The sequence below is a fragment of the Haplochromis burtoni genome, unplaced genomic scaffold (assembly GCF_018398535.1).
Source record: "Haplochromis burtoni strain Fernald_Lab_line unplaced genomic scaffold, NCSU_Asbu1 Contig_176, whole genome shotgun sequence".
Lineage (NCBI taxonomy): Eukaryota > Metazoa > Chordata > Actinopteri > Cichliformes > Cichlidae > Haplochromis > Haplochromis burtoni.
This window is the reverse complement of record NW_024582537.1, coordinates 629087-649918: the sequence shown is the minus strand read 5'-3', so window position 1 is coordinate 649918 and position 20832 is coordinate 629087. Positions and strand designations below refer to the sequence as shown.

General features: G+C 41.6%; 1 protein-coding gene across 5 annotated transcripts in view; it reads right to left on the bottom strand.

The window, feature by feature from the left end:
* The window catches only part of actn1 (actinin, alpha 1), a 57261-nt gene extending 37965 nt beyond the window's left edge, over window positions 1-19296 (bottom strand). Inside the window, exon 1 of one of the 5 annotated variants that reach the window (XM_042225611.1) lies at window positions 18893-19296. In XM_042225611.1, the coding sequence (XP_042081545.1) occupies window positions 18893-19000 (108 nt within the window). In that variant the 5' untranslated portion in view covers window positions 19001-19296. The remainder of the gene's footprint in view (window positions 1-18892) is intronic. The other 4 variants (XM_042225614.1, XM_042225610.1, XM_042225613.1 and 1 more) reach the window with 4 other exon arrangements.
* Window positions 19297-20832: the final 1536 nt, after the last annotated feature.

Sequence of the window (20832 nt, the reverse complement as noted above, 5' to 3'; positions counted from 1 at the left end):
CGTCGTGTACCTGAAGTCGAGTGTTTTAACAGATGCATGAAACTATACATTTTTAGACATAAGTTGTAACGGCCGCCGTTTTCTTTGTATTTATTACACAGCGTGCTGCGGGGAAAAGCCTGTTCTAACGTTTGAGTCAAAGGTTTATTTTTTAGCACCTGACGGCTCTTTGTTGCTTCTCATCCGTAAATACTCTGCATACTCTTTCACGTGATTGTTTATTTTGAAAAATCTCAACAGGATCTTGAGCTTTATTGTGAAAGGTTTATGTGGAACATAAACAAGCGGATACGTGATGGTTTTACCGTCGTTGTTGCTAACGACAACCCATAAAAACAGGCGCTTGTCCGTCCATAGTGTGGTTATATTAAATATAAGAGAAAGAGAGAACTTTAAGAAATGAATATAGCCACTACAGTGACCATCAAAACGGTGAAAAAATATTGCCGTAAACGTTTATTTTGCGACACCACGAAACAAACAATAGCGTAAAATGAAACGATAGACGTTTTTATATCGTCATCCGATATATATCGTTATATCGAACAGCCCTACATGGATGTATATTTTCTAAATTCAGAGTAATAATTTAAAAAGGAATTCAATAGGTGAGCACCAAATATAAAACATAGCTGCAACCCCTCCACCCTTCAGTTCCTGAGTTATAGCATTGCGCAATGACCAAAAACAGTGTGATGTCACAGTCAAGCTGACCTTTGGGATATAAAATGCTTCATCATTTCATTAATCATTTTACCAACTAAAAAAGCTATTTATAAAATTCTAGCAGTCTTTTAGAATGATTCAATGGATTTGCAATCAGTCTTGACATTGCTGACCTTTTAGGGAACACAGAGTAAACTGAGGAAACCACGCACTAAAATTAAAGTCTCACCAAAGCATGCATTTTAAAGAATGAAGCAAGGGTTTCAGTCATTTGTCAGGAAGTAGCTGATTGACTGAACTCACTGTGTAAGCCAAACCGAGCTCCTACAACATCTTTCATAGCAGAAATGAGTTCAGTGTTGTCACTTTCTGGGCTCAACTCCTGGATCTGGGAACATGTTTTTGTTTTTTAAAGTCTGTCCCAGAGTCTAGTCTTACTGTCTGTCAACATCTGATCACTGAGCTGTTATCTCTTCTGCCCTAATGCAGTTTGTTGTACTACAATCCACCAAAAGCAATGAATACAGTGACCAGAACTCCCAACAGTAACATGAAGCTGTTACTATCTATTTATGTCACACGTGTACTTAGGAACATTGATGCTACCAGTCAGTCAGACAGGTAAACAAACACACCCAAACAGAGGCTCCTAACATCCCTGCATGGGTGTGTGATAAAAGCCGCTGCTCCATCCATCCTGCTCAGAGTGAGTCATGCACATGAACAATATGACCTTTCTGACTCCTGAACCTGGAGGAGAGATGAAGGGAAGGCATCTGCTTTGCTCTCTCTCTCTCTCTCTCTGTTAGTAGTCACAGTGCTCTCTCTCCCTAACAGAGGAAGGGCAGGCGTGCCAACGAGCAAAGGGAGTGTTCTGAGAGGGTCAAAGGTCATCATTCATCCCCCTCTGTCTCCTTCCTTCAAAGCGCACTAGAGGATGCAGCCTGACTACCCACACGGATATTTAAGCACTCACTTCTCTGGCAGTGAAAACTGTGAACCAGGCCAAGGCTGAGGCTGCAGGGCACATATGAGCACTGGTCCAGTTGGCTGAACCAAAACTTACCAGTATAATCTAGCGGAGTGGGAGGAAATATCAATACAGCATGCTATCGCAATAATTTGCATGGCAATATTGTATTGATACAGGACACCAATATTTTATTGAATAAAAAATAATAATAATCTGGGAATGCTGTGAAGAAGAGGGCTCAGCTCTTGCACTACCATCCTAAGATAACATTAGCCGAGCAAAAAACATCTAATGCTGAACATGACAAAGCTACCTCCTTGTTCACAGCAAGCTAATGGCTCAGTCACACACACACACAAAATAATAATAATAATAATAATAGAGCAACCTCCTTACATCTATGAACAAATAAATAAATAAAGATAGTGACTTTCTGGTGATTTTAACTTTTTTTTTTTTTTTTTGCACACTCAAGACCACATTTCACCATAAGGCAAATGCACAGGTTGATAGGATGCAACCTTTCTGCAAACAGTTACAGTCTGACTTGGGCAGCCTGCAACCACTCTTAGAGAGATTGCTGAAGGTCTGCAAAAGGTCTTGCTGTCTAATTTATAGATGCAGACATGGCAGCATGTTGCAATCAGTCTGAATGACTGCCAGCTAGTTGTATTCTGTTTATTTTTCTATAGAACAGGAAGGTTGCAGAGAACAATTTTAACAGTTAACTCTGAATTTGTGTCTATGTAGACCGCAACAGATACGTGATTCTTGATGGTTTATGAGTTAATTGCTGTATCATTAGAAATCAATTGCATGTAATTGCCAACTTGGCCCCAATTAATCACAGACTGATAGCAGACTTCCATTTTACGGCAGATTTTACGGTTGATGTGCTTAATAATCTCATTTGACAGTAAAAAAAGAAAAATAACTGAAGTGAGATAACTTTATCTTATCGTATATCAACAAAGATTAACTTTGAGGACATAATCTCAATCTACATCTCAACATGTTAGTGCAACACTCAGCATCCCACAAAATGCTAAAAATCACAATAATATCATATAGTGCTTGTAATATCGTGATAGTATAATCTCTGGTATAATCCCAGCACTGTTGTTTCCCTAGTATGTCCCCCTAAGAGCTGCATGACTAAACCACTCACTCTCACTTTCTTGTTCTCTCAGTTACTTCCTGTATTACAGCTCTCTACAGTTTCTGGATGACAAACACAACAAAGCCAGACTGAAAATTAAGCGAATATCACAAAACTTCTGGACAAATATTCAAATAAAACTGAAACTCCCTCACCTTCAATTAACTGCCCAGTTGTTATGCCTATAAAATGTTGATTAACAGCTGAAAAGAGCGGTTATTGTCTATGGACGGTGTCCTAAAATCTCCAACTAAAAACTGGAAAATATTTCCCTGACAAAAAGCATCATAATGAAGTTTTGCTTGAAAATGATCTCAGAATTGCTGCCAGCGTTTCTGTACTCAATCTGCTAAGCTTTGCAGTCCAGTTAGGCGGTACTCAAATATGTGCACGAGATACCACGAAATATGTGCACGATATGTGCATAAAACTACAGACTAAAGATCTAAAAAATGTCAAATATAATGCATGACACTGAAGTATCTGCAAAAACACGTACTGTAGATTAATACAGCTCATTTCAGTCCAGCCGTGCGATGGCGTGTGAAAGTCTAGTCTCTCAGGTGCAGCATCCATCCAACCAGGCACTCAAACAGGCTGTTACTACAAACTGCCGACTCAGCAAAGTCATCCCATTACATTTAACTATTGCCTTGGCTGCTGCTTCAGCATGCACACATGCAAGGAGGCAAGTGTGCCTCAGAAAGAGAGTGCAAAAAAACCCAGCATGCGACACAGGAACACATATAGCCAGCGTGCAGCTGGTGCAGAGAGATACTGTATGCTGTGCAGGCAGAGGCACTTTGCACACATGCATGTACACGCTCCTCACTGTTCCCGCGCGTGCTGACCGAGCTGTGGACGAGCCAAAAAGCGCCAACTGACAAAGAATAGCAGCCATTGTGACTGGTCGACTGATATTTACTCTCTTGTGGCCCAGAGCTGCCCTGCTGCATATTCATGTGTGTGTGTGTGTCACAATAGAAAGTCAAAGCGTGGCGATAGCTCTTTCCTCCGGCGTGTTCATTTAACAAAGACCGGCTCGTCTGTGAAAATGTTGCAGAGTGCCCGACACTGGGCGGTTGCTATGACAACCATAAAAGCCTGGAGACCCGCAAACAAACAGCTCGGCTGCTCAGAGGCTCTTAAAAAACAGAGTCCACACACACACTCTCCCCACGCAACACAAGTTTATGACCACAAAAGCATCTGTGTTCAATGCGTGGCTTCCTCCCTGGATGTCAGCAACTTTTTAGAGATGATCTGTTGGACTCCTGAAGTTCATGTAATCTCACTCAGGTCATAATAACACAGATGCTGCATCAATTTCCCATCAGATTTAGATTTCTAAAGGATGCAACAGTGATGTTATTTAATAAAAATATGTTTTAGATGCAGACAGTTTATGCAACAGATACACTTACCTTGTAGATTCAAAGATTTTCACCAGAACATTTAGTCAGTTAAAAGTATATCCTCACAAAATGAATTCAAAGGAACATCCATCCATTTTCTTCTGCTTATCCGGTTCAGGGTCATGGTTGAGCTGAAACCCATCTCAGCTTTCACAGCGCAAAAGGCGAGATATACCATGGTGACATCGCCAGTTTATCAAGAGACACAAACCACCATGCACGCTCACATTCACACCTACAGCCAGTTTAGAATGACCAACTAACCAAACCCCATGCATGCCGTTGAACGGTGGGGGGATAACCAGAGTACCTGGTTAGAGCAACACACAGGAAGGCCTCAACCAGCTGGTTAGGTTCGAACTCAGGACTTTGTTGATGTGAGGTGACGGTGCCAACCATTCCACCACCGTGCCTCCAAAATTAAAGGAACATGTTTTTCCATTAAGGCATCTCGATTGTTTTTTGGTGGGAGTTACCCAGTATTTGAGATATCGGCTCATTTTTCATATATAATGGAACTCAGTGGCACTCCCTCTGTAGTATCCAAAGCACCAAAAACTTACCAGCAAGGTCACATTCCAGAAATCTACGAAAGCTTTTTAGCCACTGAAATGTTTTTCCCCCTATCGAAGCCACATTTTGACTTACTAACTCAACCATCTGAGATAATAACCTGAAATTTTGACTTACGAATGACAAAAAAAAAAAAAAAAAAAAGATTTTCTTTCAACTTCCATAGAAATCAGCTCAGTTCTTTCCAAAACTCTTATTTCTACCAAATTACACCAGGATTTGTCATGATGCTCGAACTTCAAACTCCATACGACACCCAGGAATAGACACTGCTTTCAATACCGTGGGCAGAAACTGAGGAAATTAAGGCAGATTTTGGTTAGCAATGATTGGAACTACAGTGGCTCTTGCAGCAGCAGTTCTGTTTATTTTCTGTGCTTCTGGCACCATATTGTCATTGCTGATGAAATATTTGTTAAGGTAGGTTGACACTGTTGCTGTGTAGCTGTTGGCAAACTTTTCTCTGCTTCAAACTGGGACTTTAAGAGAAACATAACACTTCTTAGACACAAATAACTGTGTTATCCTATTAATGTAGCACCATCTTGTAACATCACAGACACAAAGGACTGACAACACTTGTTGAAACGAGAGAATTAGTGAGGTCTCAAAATTCTCCATAAAAAGCGTGAGGTCAACTTTAAGGTACTTCACAGAGTTTTTGGTGCTCATGTTCATGTTTGTGCTGCCAGTCTGCAACAATGCTGTCAAACCTGCTGCAACTCCAATTTAATCTTTACTATCAATTAGTGTCCAAGTATCAATTTCTCTGACAACCCTACTCGCTACCTATAGCACTGAAAGAAGTCCCACAACACTTTCAAAATTTTGGTATGGAAAGTTACCATAAGTAGAGGCTCTGGCGACATCCCTAATTACAACTGTCAACCACATCACTGCACAGAAGGAAGCATCTATCCGTGACGGCGTGTTGGGAGGTAAATCAAATGGCATTCAACCTCAGTTAAGCTAATCTTTAGCCAGATGTATTATGACAGAAAGAAAATGGTTTCTAAATAATCCAACAGTTTCTCTCTGTGCCATCTCCTCACTAAAGACAATCAGGCCTTTGATGTCATTGCATCTGGGCGGCCTTCCCTCATAAAAAAAAAAAACCTCTTCAACAATTGTTGAAATCAGCTGTACCTAGTCTCAGTTGCTTTAAGTCACCTCTGAGGTCCCTCACGGTTTGGTCACTGTAAATATGATCTATTCCTCTTTTATTTACCACAGTTGGAATTTAACATTTTTATTCTGACATTCTGACTAATTTTCAAGTTATTATCTTTACTATATTGTCTGTGTGTGCATGTTCGGTGTTGTGGGTTCTTGGAGACCTGGATTGCGAATGAAGGTATCTGTTCAATTCAGTTTTATTTATATAGCACAAAATCACAACAACAGTCAAACGCCCCAAGACGCTTTATATTATATTTAGGTAGACCCTACAATACATACAGAGAAAAACCCAACAATCATATGTCGACAGTGGGGAGGAAAAACTCCCTTTTAACAGGAAGAAACCTCCGGCAGAACCAGGCTCAGGGAGGGGCGGCCATCTGCTGCGACTGGTTGGGGTGAGAGAAGGAAGACAGGATAAAGACTTGCTGTGGAAGAGAGCCTGTTAAGCACTTCGGGTTGGCTAAAATACGCTATATAAAACTGACTTGACTTGAAGCTGTACTCAGCAATTTTGTTCGAAATTTTCGCACTTTGAGCACCACTTCTCCTGAAAGATGCATCACCATCTAACCCTTTTGCAGCTTTTGAATGCACTAGAAATAAATAACTAAAAACATCTTACAATATGTAGTTTTATTTCTTCTTCCTCAAATGTACAAAGTGCAAACTTTGAAGACATCCATAAAACAGCAAATAGCTTCTATCTACTTCCTGAATTTTACATATTTGATGAGACTAAGAACAAGCAGGTTTATATCCAGACAAATGTCTGAGTATGACGCAAGCTGATAAGAAGACGCAGCACTTCTGATGATCTCACAGCACACAAATTGGATGCAAATCTATGTGCAGATGCTATTCAAATAGACTCTGGGCATCAAAGAGGCCTTGCTGAGCAGCGAGTCATTGAAAAGCCCAGCGTGAACATGTATCTCCCCACTTCGCTGGCTCAAAGCAGGAGTCTCCCACCGCACAAAGGCCACTCTGTGACGGATCCCATTTCACTGCAGCGTATGTGTCCAAAATGAAAGTACGGCTTATGTTCCTAGTACTTAAACAAACATTAAGGTCTGTGTTTTTGCAGGAGGCTGAGTTTACAGCATGTGCATACACTTGTAGTTTGAATGTTTCTTTTATATGCTTGTGTCAATTAAATTATATTGTTTGTTTGCAGTGTTAGTATCAATACAATTTTGTTTAAAAAAAAAAATACAAATTTACGAAGATGCTGACACTGTAAAGAGAACTTATTATCACAGCTTCGAGTCCTGAGTCATGCCTGAGCTGTCTCTGACAACAGTTGGACAGCAATGTAAACAGATACGATGAAGCACAGTGGCCGGGTTCAGAGTAATCGTGAGTCAGCTCGAGCTCGGTTTGCCAGCAGCCGTCGTGTGATGGTAGGTAGCCAGTCGTGGTGCTGCTTTGTGCCGAAGCAGCGTTTTTCACTGCTGACCATCACCTGACTCAGAGAAATGCTGAGCTGGGGAGGAGCTACACTGCACTCAAACAAAAGACACTTTCAACTCATCCAACCATCAGCTATACTGCACATGTCCTGTTAAGGCCGATGCACTTCTGCAGTAATTTTCTGTGCACCAAACTAGAAGCGTCCAGGAAAACAGACATTTCTCTCCAAGTTCGCAAACAAAATATGCTTTCCCGATTTATAATTACTTGAATTAACATATCTAATTCTGCAGGTAGCCAGAGCAATGAGTCAGTGTGTCTTTCACATGTCCAAAAAAAAAAAAAAACCTCATATCTGTAGTTTTTCTCTTCCTCTTTCTACCTTTGTAATTGTTTCACTGTGGCAGACAGCACAATTCACACAGGAATAGATTTGTTTTTGGTGTTTGTTGATGATCTGTTTCCAAAGTTGTCCTCAAAAATGCTGATTTGTTCAGTGTTTTAATGTTAATGGGAGAGTCTCGAGGGACGCTATGTGACGTGGGCCACATGGCGTCGTTTCAAGCCTTTAATAGGTTCTTTGCTTGTTTTTCTGTGGCTAAAAATGTTATCAGTGAAGCTCCCCACGTCAAAAAGGGAAAATGCTGAGACCTGTTCATCCAATTTCTTATATTAATGTAGCATTAAATACGGCATTACATGGAAAAAAAAAAAAAAGAAAGAAACTTGCATGCACACATCAATTTATTGTGTATAATTCGGTTGAGTTTCAGCACTGAGCCATAAAAACAATGCAGTCTGATGCTGTTGATAGCCAGACATACAAAATTAAACTTTGTGTTCATCAGTTCCACCTGCGAGTCAAACAGAGAAGTGGTAACACTCTCAGTTCAGAAAAAAAACCTGAACTGAAAATTTGCTTCAACAGAAACGAGCACTGCCAAAGGTCCAAGTAATACATGCACCCAAACCTTGGTTACAGCGTCTTTGACCTATCCAGCTCAGCTCCAGGGGCTCTAACATGAAACAGCCCCTTAAAGTGGTGCCAACCTGCTGCTGACCCCAAAGAACATCAGAGTTTAGCTTAAATATCAGTTTTTCAGAATAAACGTGGCAGAAAAGCTCCAATCAAACGCTTCCATCTAAATATGTGCACCACATATTTTCTGTGGCAGTTACATTTGTAATTGTACACATAATCCTGTATGAAGTTTATGAAACCCTTTTTAAGACTTATGATGGATGATTTGCTCATTGCTCGTTTAGAGAAACAGCAAATAGCAAAAAGTCACATGGTATGTGGACTATAAAAATAATTTAAATGTGGGCTCATATTCCCACATCTGGAAGAATGACCAAAAATGGCTACACAAGCCTAGATTAGACTGATGCTGCAAGCTGAGATAAATGTCCTGGAGAAAATGCAGAGAGCTATGATGGAGGCACACCGGCCCCACATGAAACACTTTAATGAAAGTATTGAAACGAGCAGTGGCCTTTCTTCTTTCTTCCTTTGGAGTCTCATCTAGTAAATGCTCGGCTGAGATGACCTTCAGCTGGATCAGTGATTGATTCATAAATCAAAGCCATCAAACGCACCAAGAAATGGATAACTTGACTTATTAGAAAGGATGAATGTACCCCATTTTAAGTTCTTTTATTCCTATTTTTGTTTTGCTCCTGAGAGAAACTCTGTGCTCAGGGCAACACAGCTGAACCACAATTTATCATCAACAGAAAGGAGAGAAAACTTCATACAAATAAAACCATCCAACACCAGTGGATAAAGTGATATGTGATATACGTTTCTCCTCTGGCTGTTCTGAGCTGTATTGGTTTTTGGTCATAGAGATTATCCTTCAAAAAAAACTGAGAAAAACAAAGTGTGGGAAGACTTTTATGGGCGTTTAGGAGGACACACGCGCACACATCTGCCAAGACTACAACTCAACTCCACAGTTAGCTACTGTGACGGTTGTACCACCCTCCCTCCTAAAGTCCATCCACCAGCACCAGCACCTGCCAGCACTTCATGCAGCTTAAACCACTCTGCTGCCCCACCGCTCTGCCGAGGGCTCTCCACTACACACCAACAAGCAGCAGGCTGGCTTTCCTCCTGCTTTGGGTTGCCGGGGTGGGGCCATCAAGGGGAGGTGTCTGTTACAACTTGTAATGAGATCTGCTGCGAGCACTTCACAGAAGCTGCTGCTGCTGCTGCTGCTTACCGTCATAAATGAAGTGACGTCAGGAGGTTGCAGGCTAATCCTGCAGGAAAGTGACAAAAGAGAGCAGAGCAGGGAGCCGAGGTGTCGCTCAGCCCTCGCTGCTACTGTACAATTTAAACGCGTATCACAAACAGCTCAGAGTCATCAGACCACAATGTGACGTGCCTGCAGGGAGTCCGCTCTAACTGACCATGAGTGCCGGTGGAGCACAGGATCAATAGCAGCCACTGATTGAAATTCAGACGTTCAATACTTGTCCCACTTTAGAAGAGTGTAGGAGTACAACAGAACAAATAGCCCCCGGCCTCAATTTTCCCAGTGACACTCCCCACGCCAAGAACTCACTTATTATCACTCACAGGATCATTTTCATCTTCATATTTACTTCCTCTCATCTCTTTCTGGCCACCTAGGAAGGCTTAGTCACTGCAGTGAATTTGACTCCTTCTGAATTAGACTTAATTGCCCACAGTGTAAATAAAACACTAAGAAACATCCCGCCTGTATTGTTCAAATGCTCCAATTGCCCATTTACTACACACAGTGCAAACAGTGATGCACCACCCTGTGCGCAGTGGCTTCCTGATAAAGCTGGAGGGAGATTTCAACATGCCCAGACTAAAACAAGCACGGAGGAAAAAAACAAAACAAGTTTTCCTTAAATCCATTGCCACCCACTCAGCCACACAAAGGGGGATAGATAGTGGAGAGAAAGTAAATAACGGGAAGCGAGGGAGAGAAACGGATGAAAGGAAGGAAAAAGAAAATATATGATGGATAAGATGTTTCAAGCTGATGTTATGGAATGATGTTTGTAGTGATTGTTTTTAACCCTATATCTGATGAGTTTTTCACATCCACTTTGTCAGTGAGCTTCCAAAATCAGTTAAGCCATCCAAGAAACAATTTTACATCATGTGGGAAGTGATCAGCAAAAGCAGATTTTTGATAAAGAAAGAAAAAAAAAAGTATCTGGAATAGGAAGTGTAAGTGTAAGATCAGACTCTGGAATTCAGGAATATTATAGTTACTAGGCCTCCATATTCTGGGTGTAGGATTATTTTCTGTAAAAAGGGTGGCAAACTGCTTCCTGGAAATCCATTTAATTTGACCATGTTCTTAGCTAGTTTGCTAATTAGGAATGTCCTTCCTGTTTTTTCCCCTCAGTCTGGAAACTTTGCAGCTGGTCATTAAGTGCTATGAGTCCTGTTTTACCATTTCTTTCAATGTTAAATGAAGAACTCAAAAGCAAATTCCGGAAAACAAGGTTACCTGCTATCTGGTATAGATGTAATGAGGAGGTTTATATGCCTTACATGTCTGTCTATTAAATGTAAAAAATAAAAAAATAAAAATAAAAAAGTAGCTTGGTTAGCTTAGCTAGAGATTGCTTGGCAACCACATTTCTCTCAGGAAAAACATGTATTTCCCAACCAGTTGTCAAGCAGTTGCTGGACATCGCTGGGCCAAATCTTTCACAATGAGGGTGTGACACTTTTTGCAGTTGCTCTAGGACTGGATGAATGAAGCTTTCCACAGCGACTGTCGGCAACCAGTTGGGAAATACTAATTTTTGCCCTCATAACTGGTGGTTAGCAGGTGGTCACTGACCAGTCTCTGGACCCATGTGACTGTACCATACCATCTTTTTTTCCTTCTACAAAAACTGAGGAATAGAAACAAATCTTCTCTTTTATTAATCGGTGTAGGTTAGCCGTCTCCCCAGTTTCCAGTGTTTATGCTAAGCTAAAGCACCTGAAGAGGGAAGTCATTTGATAGCTCAAACTCTAACCTTGCTGATGATGATGAATTATTGAATCCAGGTTGACAATGTGACAATAGACGGCCTCTTGAACACACTCTCTTTGTCCCGAGCCCTGAAAGCTCCTCTGTCCGAGTCTCTTCTTCCACTCACTGCCTCCTCCCCCCCATGCTCTCCTTTCTCTGCCCCTGAGCTACACCCACACAGATGAATGAATGGAAAGGTGTGCCTGCGCCCTGTTTTTACCATGGTGTCTGTTTACTCAAAGCTTTTTTTTCCCCCTTTTTTTTCTGTATAGGAAACGCACTACAGCTGCTCCCATGAGGAGGCTTAAAGCTAATACACTAGCATGTGCACAGACCTTCTGAGTACAGTACAAACCCCCTCCTGGCTTCAAAGCAGTCAGCACATGCACTTGAGAATGCATGTGGTGTGATTAATAGCATTAGCGGAAGAAAGACTCGACTACATCCTTCCCATGTGGTGCATGAAAAAAATTCTTGGAAACATGCAGACAGATCACCTATAAACGCCCCTCTGGGTCGTACGGTATTGAAAACATGTGACCATAAGTGTGCAGTGGATCCACACATGGTTGCATATTGGGTATTGAGCAGATTTATTTTTTTGGGATCGGCAGTGTCGTCTCCACAGGAAAGCACCTTGACCCCAAAGCTCAGAGTTAATGCAGAATGTAAAAAGTCTGGGGTCTCAAAGAGGCTACAATAACGTACACATAACAACAAACTGCAGTCTATGCAGCATTAATTGTCATTCATGAAACTTCAAATGAAGCAAAGCAGTCAAACGTATCCAAACCCGTGAAACTAAGTAATTAAAATTCACTGCACAATGGGTCTTGAAACTGTTTTAATGACCGAGGGCTTGGGGTTGACTTCTATATACAACGTTTCTAAATTTGGAGCTAGAGAAAAGTCAAGAATTTGCATCAGGGCCTGGGCCTTTGGGAGCTGCTCAGATAAGAGCCTGGTAATTGCTCACATTTGACTTTTCAAACAGTGGATTCTTACAAACTAAGATGTACTGTTCAGCTGGATGAGGATAGATTAGCATGCACCTTCCTGAAACAAATAAAGGAGAACTGTTCAGCGATGAGAATTTCACCGACAGCATGGAAATGTTTTTGCAGGCCAAGAACGGACGAGAAGTTGTGCAGCGGTCCGACCTTCTTTCTTCAGACAGCTGGGAACAACTCTCTCAGTCGCTGGCTCTCACTGCATGGTAACACACACACAGAGGAGATACATCCACAGTGCTGCACATGGCTATTCAGATATTCAAGTTTAAACTAATTCTTCCAGCAGCATCTGATCAGGAAAAATCTGTATCCAAGGAAAAATTCAGGTGAAAATAAACTAAACACTAAGCAATGCTCCAAATGCAGGGACCTAAAGCACACTCATGCCAGAAAAAAGATCCCACCACAATGCCAGTGAGTTCTGAGAAAATACTCCTGCACTTCATAAGGAAACTAGACATAAAGTGGGAACTGACATTTGCCCCTCTGATTCCAGCACTCTTTACTTTGAACTAACAAAGTTTCATGCCTTTACCTTGCACAGTTGCAGTGTTATTTCCTTGACAAATCCAGTCAATATAAACTCAAAAAAGCCTGTGCGGTTGAAGAAAGAAGGTGTCGCCAGGTCTCAATTTTCCCCTGAAGACAAACACACACAGACTCACAAGATACAGACAATACCTACTTCATAGCATAGCTGGGAATCATGAAAACTCATTGAGTTACATCTGAGAACCATTAATGTCCAACTGTGTGCCAGTGCATCCAGTAGTTCTTCCAAAAATTATGAACTCAGTAAGGGAACATCACATAAGAAGCAATTAAAGTAAAAACAGCTCCTTCAATTTGACATTTCCTGGGCAAACAGTGACACCAGTCCTCCAACTAAAGCCCCAGCAGAATAAAACACCTTCTTGAGACGCAGAGTGGGGTTATGTAAGAGTCATTAGACACAGGTCAGAGTCTTCTGACACACCGTACATCCACCAAAAGCTTCAGGCCATAAAGAGGAGAGGGTTTCCTCCAGACTGAAAGCTTCTCATTAGCAGCAGATAACAAGATGTTTCAGCTAATTATGAAAACGACTCCATCAAACCCACATCGCGTTCACGCCGGATCAGTTTACAGGAAGATTTTACAAAAGAAGAAAGGAAGCAGTTTCACGGCAGCAATCTTGTTTTTGGTTTGAATCCCAAATGAGAAAACTGGAAAAAACATGGAAGACATTCAGTTTTCCATGGGAACGCGCATATGGCATTCAACAGGTTGACAGTAAATGCTTCTTTCATGAATAAAAATCTATTTCAGTCAAAATTATAAACATGTCTGTGTCATTAAAGCACTGCATTTCAATTCAAGATAAAACATCTGCTCTTTAATATCTGGAATATAAAATTTGCACAACTCCTCTGAGCACACCCCTCCAACTGAGCTAGGAGCACGCACATAAAACTTCCTATGATGGGGAGAGTGGATGATCCCGTGCGCTCTCAGCCTGGGTGTCAGCATGTGACCCCATCAATACAGAAAACGAGACAGAGCCCTGAGAGCCGTGACCGGGGTATCATGACTGCTTCTCCTGGGAGCCCCTGTTGGGATTTATAGTCTGGCGGCAGTAACCACAACAGTAGGATCCACCTGGGAGTTCCTGAGTCTTCTAATAAGATATCTTTCACTCACATATTGAATTTTGAGACTTTTTAGTGCTTCACAGGGAGCTGCAGCCACCCTGACAGATGACTAAGTGACTGAGAAAAGGATGCTGAACCGCCTCCTGCTGACAAACAGACAAAAGGTTGCTCACTTCCCTGAAGCATCTCTGAATCAGATAAAGGCCGCATCGGAGAAATGACCGGGACTTCACAGTCTCGCAATCGTTTGTTTTGTTTTTTTTTAAAGTCCTCTAAATATAAAGATACATCACAGAAATGGGAGAGTGGCTAACACATCCCAGCAACATGTCACATCTCGTCTTCTTAACCTTGGCAATAGCTCTCCAGGCTTTCTGAAGGTCTTTGGCTGCTTTTTCCACTGACGTCCAGTCTCGTAATCAGAATCATCAAGGGAAGAAAACTTTCCTAAGAAAGTTCAGGCTGCGTGAAGAATAAAGATCGCCATACCAAATACTGACTTTCAAGCTCATTAGCGCTTAAAACTCTGTTTTTACCTTATATTCTGTATTTAAATCCATGTTTACATACATATTAATAAATGTTTCCCATTTTCCTAGGAAGATATAAAGAACATTAACACAAATTCATCTTCCAAACTTGGAAACGGTTTAGGATAAACCAAGAAAATGTCTTTGCTTGTATTTTTTTGTAGCCTGTCTCACCCCGAGGAAGCGGATAACCTGAATTTGTTCACATGTTAAACCATGACTGTGGACATATTTTAACACTATAACTTTGACTATTGCACATTGTGTAAAGCACATGCTGGGAATGTTTTACCTCAAAGCTGGCTGAGCAACAATTCTTCCCATTGACTGTGTGTGTTTGTTTCTGTGTTTGTAGACCGAAAATAGTGCAAATATTATCCATATTATTAGATTATATTGTATATTTAAACAAACTAAATTCACATGTGTAAATTTATGTTCCCAAACTGACCCTCACAAGTTTAAAAAAAAAAAAAAAAAGCATTTTCTCTTTTGTTGTTCATATTTTCTGCATATCTCAGTCCTATCGTGTGTTTCATTTAACTGCTATTATAAGACTTATAACTGTTTCTCTCATAAGGTCACTGACAAAATGACATTTTACTGGCTCAAAATATCATTCAAGCACTATGTACACAAACGATGATAAGCACATGTGAGTTTAATCATATGATTGAGTGCAGTCCTTGGTGGCAGTGGTCATCAGGGCTCAATGACAGGCCGCAGCAAGGAAAACATCACATGACACAGACGGGCAGTTTACTGAAAATGGAAAATAAATGTGACACACTCTTCAGCCTGCTCATGTTTTATGTAGTGAAGAGGAGCAACATTTCAGCACTTGACGCCTTGATCAGTGTGGAGAGCAGAGCTGCCTGGGAGACAGAGACAGAGAGGAAGGTGGGTGGCTGGAGGGTTTTTTTACTCTTTTGACATCCACCACTTTGTCACCAACGATCTGACACTCTTCTCCTTTTGTTTAAAAAAAAAAAAGAAAGAAAGAAAAAAAAACTGGGTTTGGAAAGGTGCATCATGGGAACAGAGGAATTTGATGACAGGAAGCATTTTGAGAGGTGGCCAGAGCTGACATTACACATCCTATTATGCAATGTAGCAAACAGCTGCCAGTGTGGAACAAAACACTCATCTCTTAAAGGTTTTCTTACTAGAAGTAAAACGTCACACCGTCATTCATGTGTTGAGTCAGTTTCCTGAGTGATGAAACTTGATGTTTTTTAGGACACGAGCAGCCAACAGACTTGCTTATTTACAGAACTAAAATATCCATGTATGGTGAAGGAAATCACTCAGCAGATCGCCACATGGGAAAATCTTTGAAATTTTTACTTCAGTTATTGAAATTATTGCTTATCAAATTAATCGTGCTACTTCTTTCAGAAGAGGTTGAGTGACTGTACGTGGATGTTGGTCAGGGTGCCGAATTGGGAAGTCTGCTGCCTGTGACAGCCACGCCCAGTGCTGATTGATCACAGTGGTGACTGATTCGCGTTACAGACACTTCCCACATATGCATCACACAGACAGGCAAGCCTCTGCAAAGCCTTCCTGGCCACATAGCACATGAACTCTCTGACATCACAATTCAGAGAAATCTATTGATCAGCACGCTGATTCTGCTGCCGGCAGTCACCACAAATTAAAGAGACACACCACTTTTCTGCTCTTTGCCTCAGAGAACAGGTATGCTCTGCGTCTGTCTCCACTTTATTGGCGAAGGTGAACAAATGGTGAGATCAGAGGCTCTGATCTGTGACCTGGCTTGTAGAGTCTGGCCAGGGGAATGTGGGTGTGGGTTGGGAACACAGAGTTTAGGGGTGTGTGAGATGGGAAGTAGGAGGCGGGAGGTTTACAGGCAGATCTGGTGGAACGTGCTGCAGCTCATACCCTTATAAGGACAAACCTGGACAAATTAGCTAGAGTTAACACCTGAACTCCACCTTCCAGCTACAGAAAAACAAAATGACCAAAAATTAAAGGAGCGCGACGATAAAGTTCACTCAGAGTGATCACTAAGGAATGTATCATGTGATAAAGGTGACAATATGTGAGCTTCATGTAACCTTTGGCAGAGGGCAGCAGACAGCAGACACCTGGGTATGCAAAGACATTAGGATTTCAAGATTAGAAGATATCTTTGTGCGTTGGAGTCAGGTTAAGACTTGTATCGGACTCCAAATATTTTAAGCACTCTCAGACACGCCAGGCTTGTGTGTGTGTTAGTGAATTGCAAAAGAGCCTGGAAAAAAAGCCCTCACCTGTGTAATGTGCTCTTTTTTTGTACTTTTGCATTGTTAAAAAGTTTAAAAGACACTTGAACAGTAAAGAGACACCCAGCATGGACACATATGGCCACTTGGACCCAAAGAGAATTAATTTGGTTGTAAATTTTTTATCCACCTAATTATCACATCTTGGTGGTCTGTATCAGTATCCAAACAACAGTGAGTTTAGATAATTCCAGTTATATTCTACAACAGCAAAAACCTTCAAATAATCAGCTATCGTTTCATTTTATGTTTAAGTACAGTGACCAACATCTTAGCTGTTGAAGCAAGTTATGAGGGAGAGACTGAAAGAATGAAAGGCTTCCTGGTTATCTGTACATCAGCAGTAGAGCTGATTGCTGAAGCTTGGGAGGAATTTTTCAGTGCTGCGTGCACACATGCACACGGAGAAGTGTGCACGCGTGTGACAGTTATCCATGCCCTCCTTGGGGCAAAGGACAGAGGTGCAGGCCTGCAGAGGAAGGTGGGGGCTGCTGTGATCCCTCAGTCTGCAATTGTGTCTGGTCAGACCTCAACATAACCCATCATCAGTGCTCTGTCAGACAAGTTTACATGAATAAATATCCTTGCTCTCTGCTGGATGATTAGATCAATGAGGGCCATGCAGGCACAGGAATGTGCAGGTTATCACAGGCAAGTGTTTCACCACAAATTTTGACTTGTTTGCGATATGGGCAGAACAAAACAGCCAGGTGAAACTTGCCCGTTTGTTGCATGATGACCTTTATATACCAAAAGCCCCTAAAGGAGCACCAGCAGGAGACAATTACCTACTGATGTCCGAAGCACTTCGGTCTACTGTTCACACCTGACATCAACCCCGCATACCTTTCCTTTACTTCCCCTTTATCTGCTCTCGACCGGTAGCAGCCTGCCGATGACATAATCCAGGAAACCAGAAGCCGAGAGCTTCGTAGAGCAAGAAAGAAACTCGGGGAGAAGTTTTCCAACAGCAGCGAGAGGGGCCGATTATTACCATTTTTGGGCACGCTTGCTCCCATCCAAGCCCAGCCCAAACCAAACCACAGCTTACTCAGATTCCACAGCGTTTTTCTTCCCCCTTTTTCAAAGCAGAGGACAAGTATGGGGAACAGGGAGGGGAAAGTAGCACCCATTCTCGAAACAGACCATTCATATTCCATTTGGAAAACGAGCAGCAGCTGGGAGACGCGTGTAGAAGATCCGGACTTGTTAAGACGTCTTAAAGCTCTTTATTGAAAATATAAACCGTTTGCAGTTCGGGTTACAGCGCTCATAATCACTCAAAGGGGAAGAAAAGTAGTGTCAGAAGTCAAATGGCTAACTTTCTATCACTGGTAATAACACCGCAAACAACTTCCTAACTAGAAACAAGTACTCCTTTGTTAGTGGCGCTAGAAAATACGTAGAATCCGCGCGTAAAATGGCTAAATAAAGGGGAGTCGGAGGGAATTATGGTGAGTTTACCCCCCTTCTCACACAAATACACTCCATCCCCGGGTTGTTAATCATGGCCTAATCCACGTCGCATCATAAGCCAGATGACAGGAGGGGCCAGGTACACACCATATGCAGTCAAGCGCATAGCTGACATCTGTTGCGCTGACAAAGTGGCCGTCCCGTCCGCCTTCTAATTGTCCCTCCTCATACGCTTTCCCTCCTGCTTCACGTAAAGTGCTGTTCCTACACACGGTCGCTATACGTCTACAGCTCTGCGGGATATCCGCAAGTCTCTCCGAGATCTGTAGGCGAGAAAAGTTTTGGAGCCGTATTTAAAAGTACCCAAAGAAGCCGCACAGGTGATTTTGGCCGCGATAATGAGCCTGATAATTAAAGCAAACCACTGCCAGCTGGTTTTTGGGGCTGCCGTTGGTTGTCTGCTGGCTCCACTAACGGATCGATCTGGAGCCAAAGTCGCCAAGTGCACATCCAAGCGGATGTGTGGCGATAATATTAATGAGCTGTGTTATTAGAGCCTAATTATTATCACAGGCAACAATCCCACTTCCGCACGGGAGACAGAAGGAAGTCAAAGCCCTTACCTTTCTCTGCTGCTTCTCCCATGCAGGATCCAAGAGGAGATCCCGATCCCAGTCATCTTCTTGTTGCATATAGTCATTTTCTCCATCATAGTGTTCCATATTATACATGTATATATAAAGCTTTATATATAGACGCTCTCTGCTTGTCTCGTAAGTCCTCCGGTCCTCGGCGAGGTGATGTTTTTTACAGCAGCTCAGTCTACTCTCCTCCACGCATTCAAGACGGTGTGTGGATGAAATTAACGGTCCACCCCCGGCTTCCCTCTCTCGCTCTCTTTTTCTCTCTCTCCCTCCAACTCTGCCTCTTTTCTTCTTCTATCTGCTCTATTTTTTTTCCCCAAGCAGGAGCACTCAGCCGTCCGTAGGCAGGTCTAGTATCGAGGAGGCAAAAACTTTGCCTCAGACAAATTGGAATCGATAGCAGACCCAGGAATCCGATTGGACGCCTCTGGGACTCAGAAACCGCCTCCCCGAAGCAGACTGGCTGCTTGGGCTGTCAGTGGTGAGGCTTTATAACCAAGGTTGACTGCCTGGGTCGAGCCAAATATCTTTCGGCCTGTAATCTGAATAAAACAAGTGTAGTTTTTTTTTATTTCAATTGTCTTATTTAAATAATTAGAGGTAATAATCTTTCCGCAAGTCAAAGTATCAAAAAGTAAAATTAAAAGCTGTGCATTCAAAGTGAAGTAGAGGAAAGTAACCTAGAAACAGGGGCGTTTCTAGGTTTTGGTTTTTTTTTTCTTTCAGCGGTGGGGGCTCCCCAGAAAATATTGAAAACAGAAATAAAATTATGGTAGAAAACAGGCATAGTAAACATGATTTTCGTGCTCATGTGCAGTCCTATTTCCTGTTTCAGACTTCTTATGTGAAGAGTGGAGCTTCACAAGAAGGCATGTTGGATAATTGTTCTGCTAGGGAGAATTTAATGCATTTAAACTTTAAATGCATTAATGCAAGTAAAACCTATAATCCTACTTCAGTAGCTTAATAATGCACAGGTTGTATAATCCAAATATATTCCCAATATTTAATGCACGTATTATGTCCACTTTTCAAAATGATATTATTGGATTATGATAACAGATTCATTGATGCATGTATCTCTTTAATGTTCCAGCTGTTGATGATTTTAATCACTTATTTATTGTTCTGTAGCTTGATCTACAATAAGGCAATTAATCTGCAAAAACACTAACTAACAAGTCCTTTAAAATAATGCAATGCGGTAAAAGCAGAAAGTAGCATAATATGGAAAAACCACATGTTTAAGTAACAGTACTCCAGTCCAGTGGCTTTGGTGGATGGGGCACCAGGGGACCAGTCATATTTTGGTAGGTTGTTTTGCAGAGTGCATTGCAGTTATACCAAATGCCACACTTTGAATTTAAAAGGCTATATAGGTATTAAAAGTAAAGTAGTCCCCTCATTATGCAGAATATCATGTACTGGTATTGCTTTAAATGTTTTCATTATTGTTCAGGCAGTAACACATAAGCAGGATATCTTTAAAAATATTTACTACATTTATATTTTAAGCAAACAGGAATTATTTGTGTGACTGTAAAGCAAACATAAAGGAGTGGTTTCAAAGAGGGCTGCATTCATGTTGTGGTGTTGTGTTAAAAACTTCAGTCACTATTGAGATGCTTTCCAACAGTTTTGATATTATCCAGCAGGAACGAAGCTCCTCTTTCAATCTGTTTAGTCATAAGTTGGGATCCAATAACATGAACCAACTCCAACTAAAGTTTGGAGAAAATATTTGACATCCAAGAGGAGGTCATAAGATCGTACAGTCACCAGCTTAAAAATGAAAAGAAGCACAATCCAAGAGACATCATGCATAAATAATAAAATCATCGCCAAAACTGATGCCTGTTCACACATCACACTTGGCAAATGCAAAGAATGATGCAAAGTGTGGATGAATGAAACCAGTC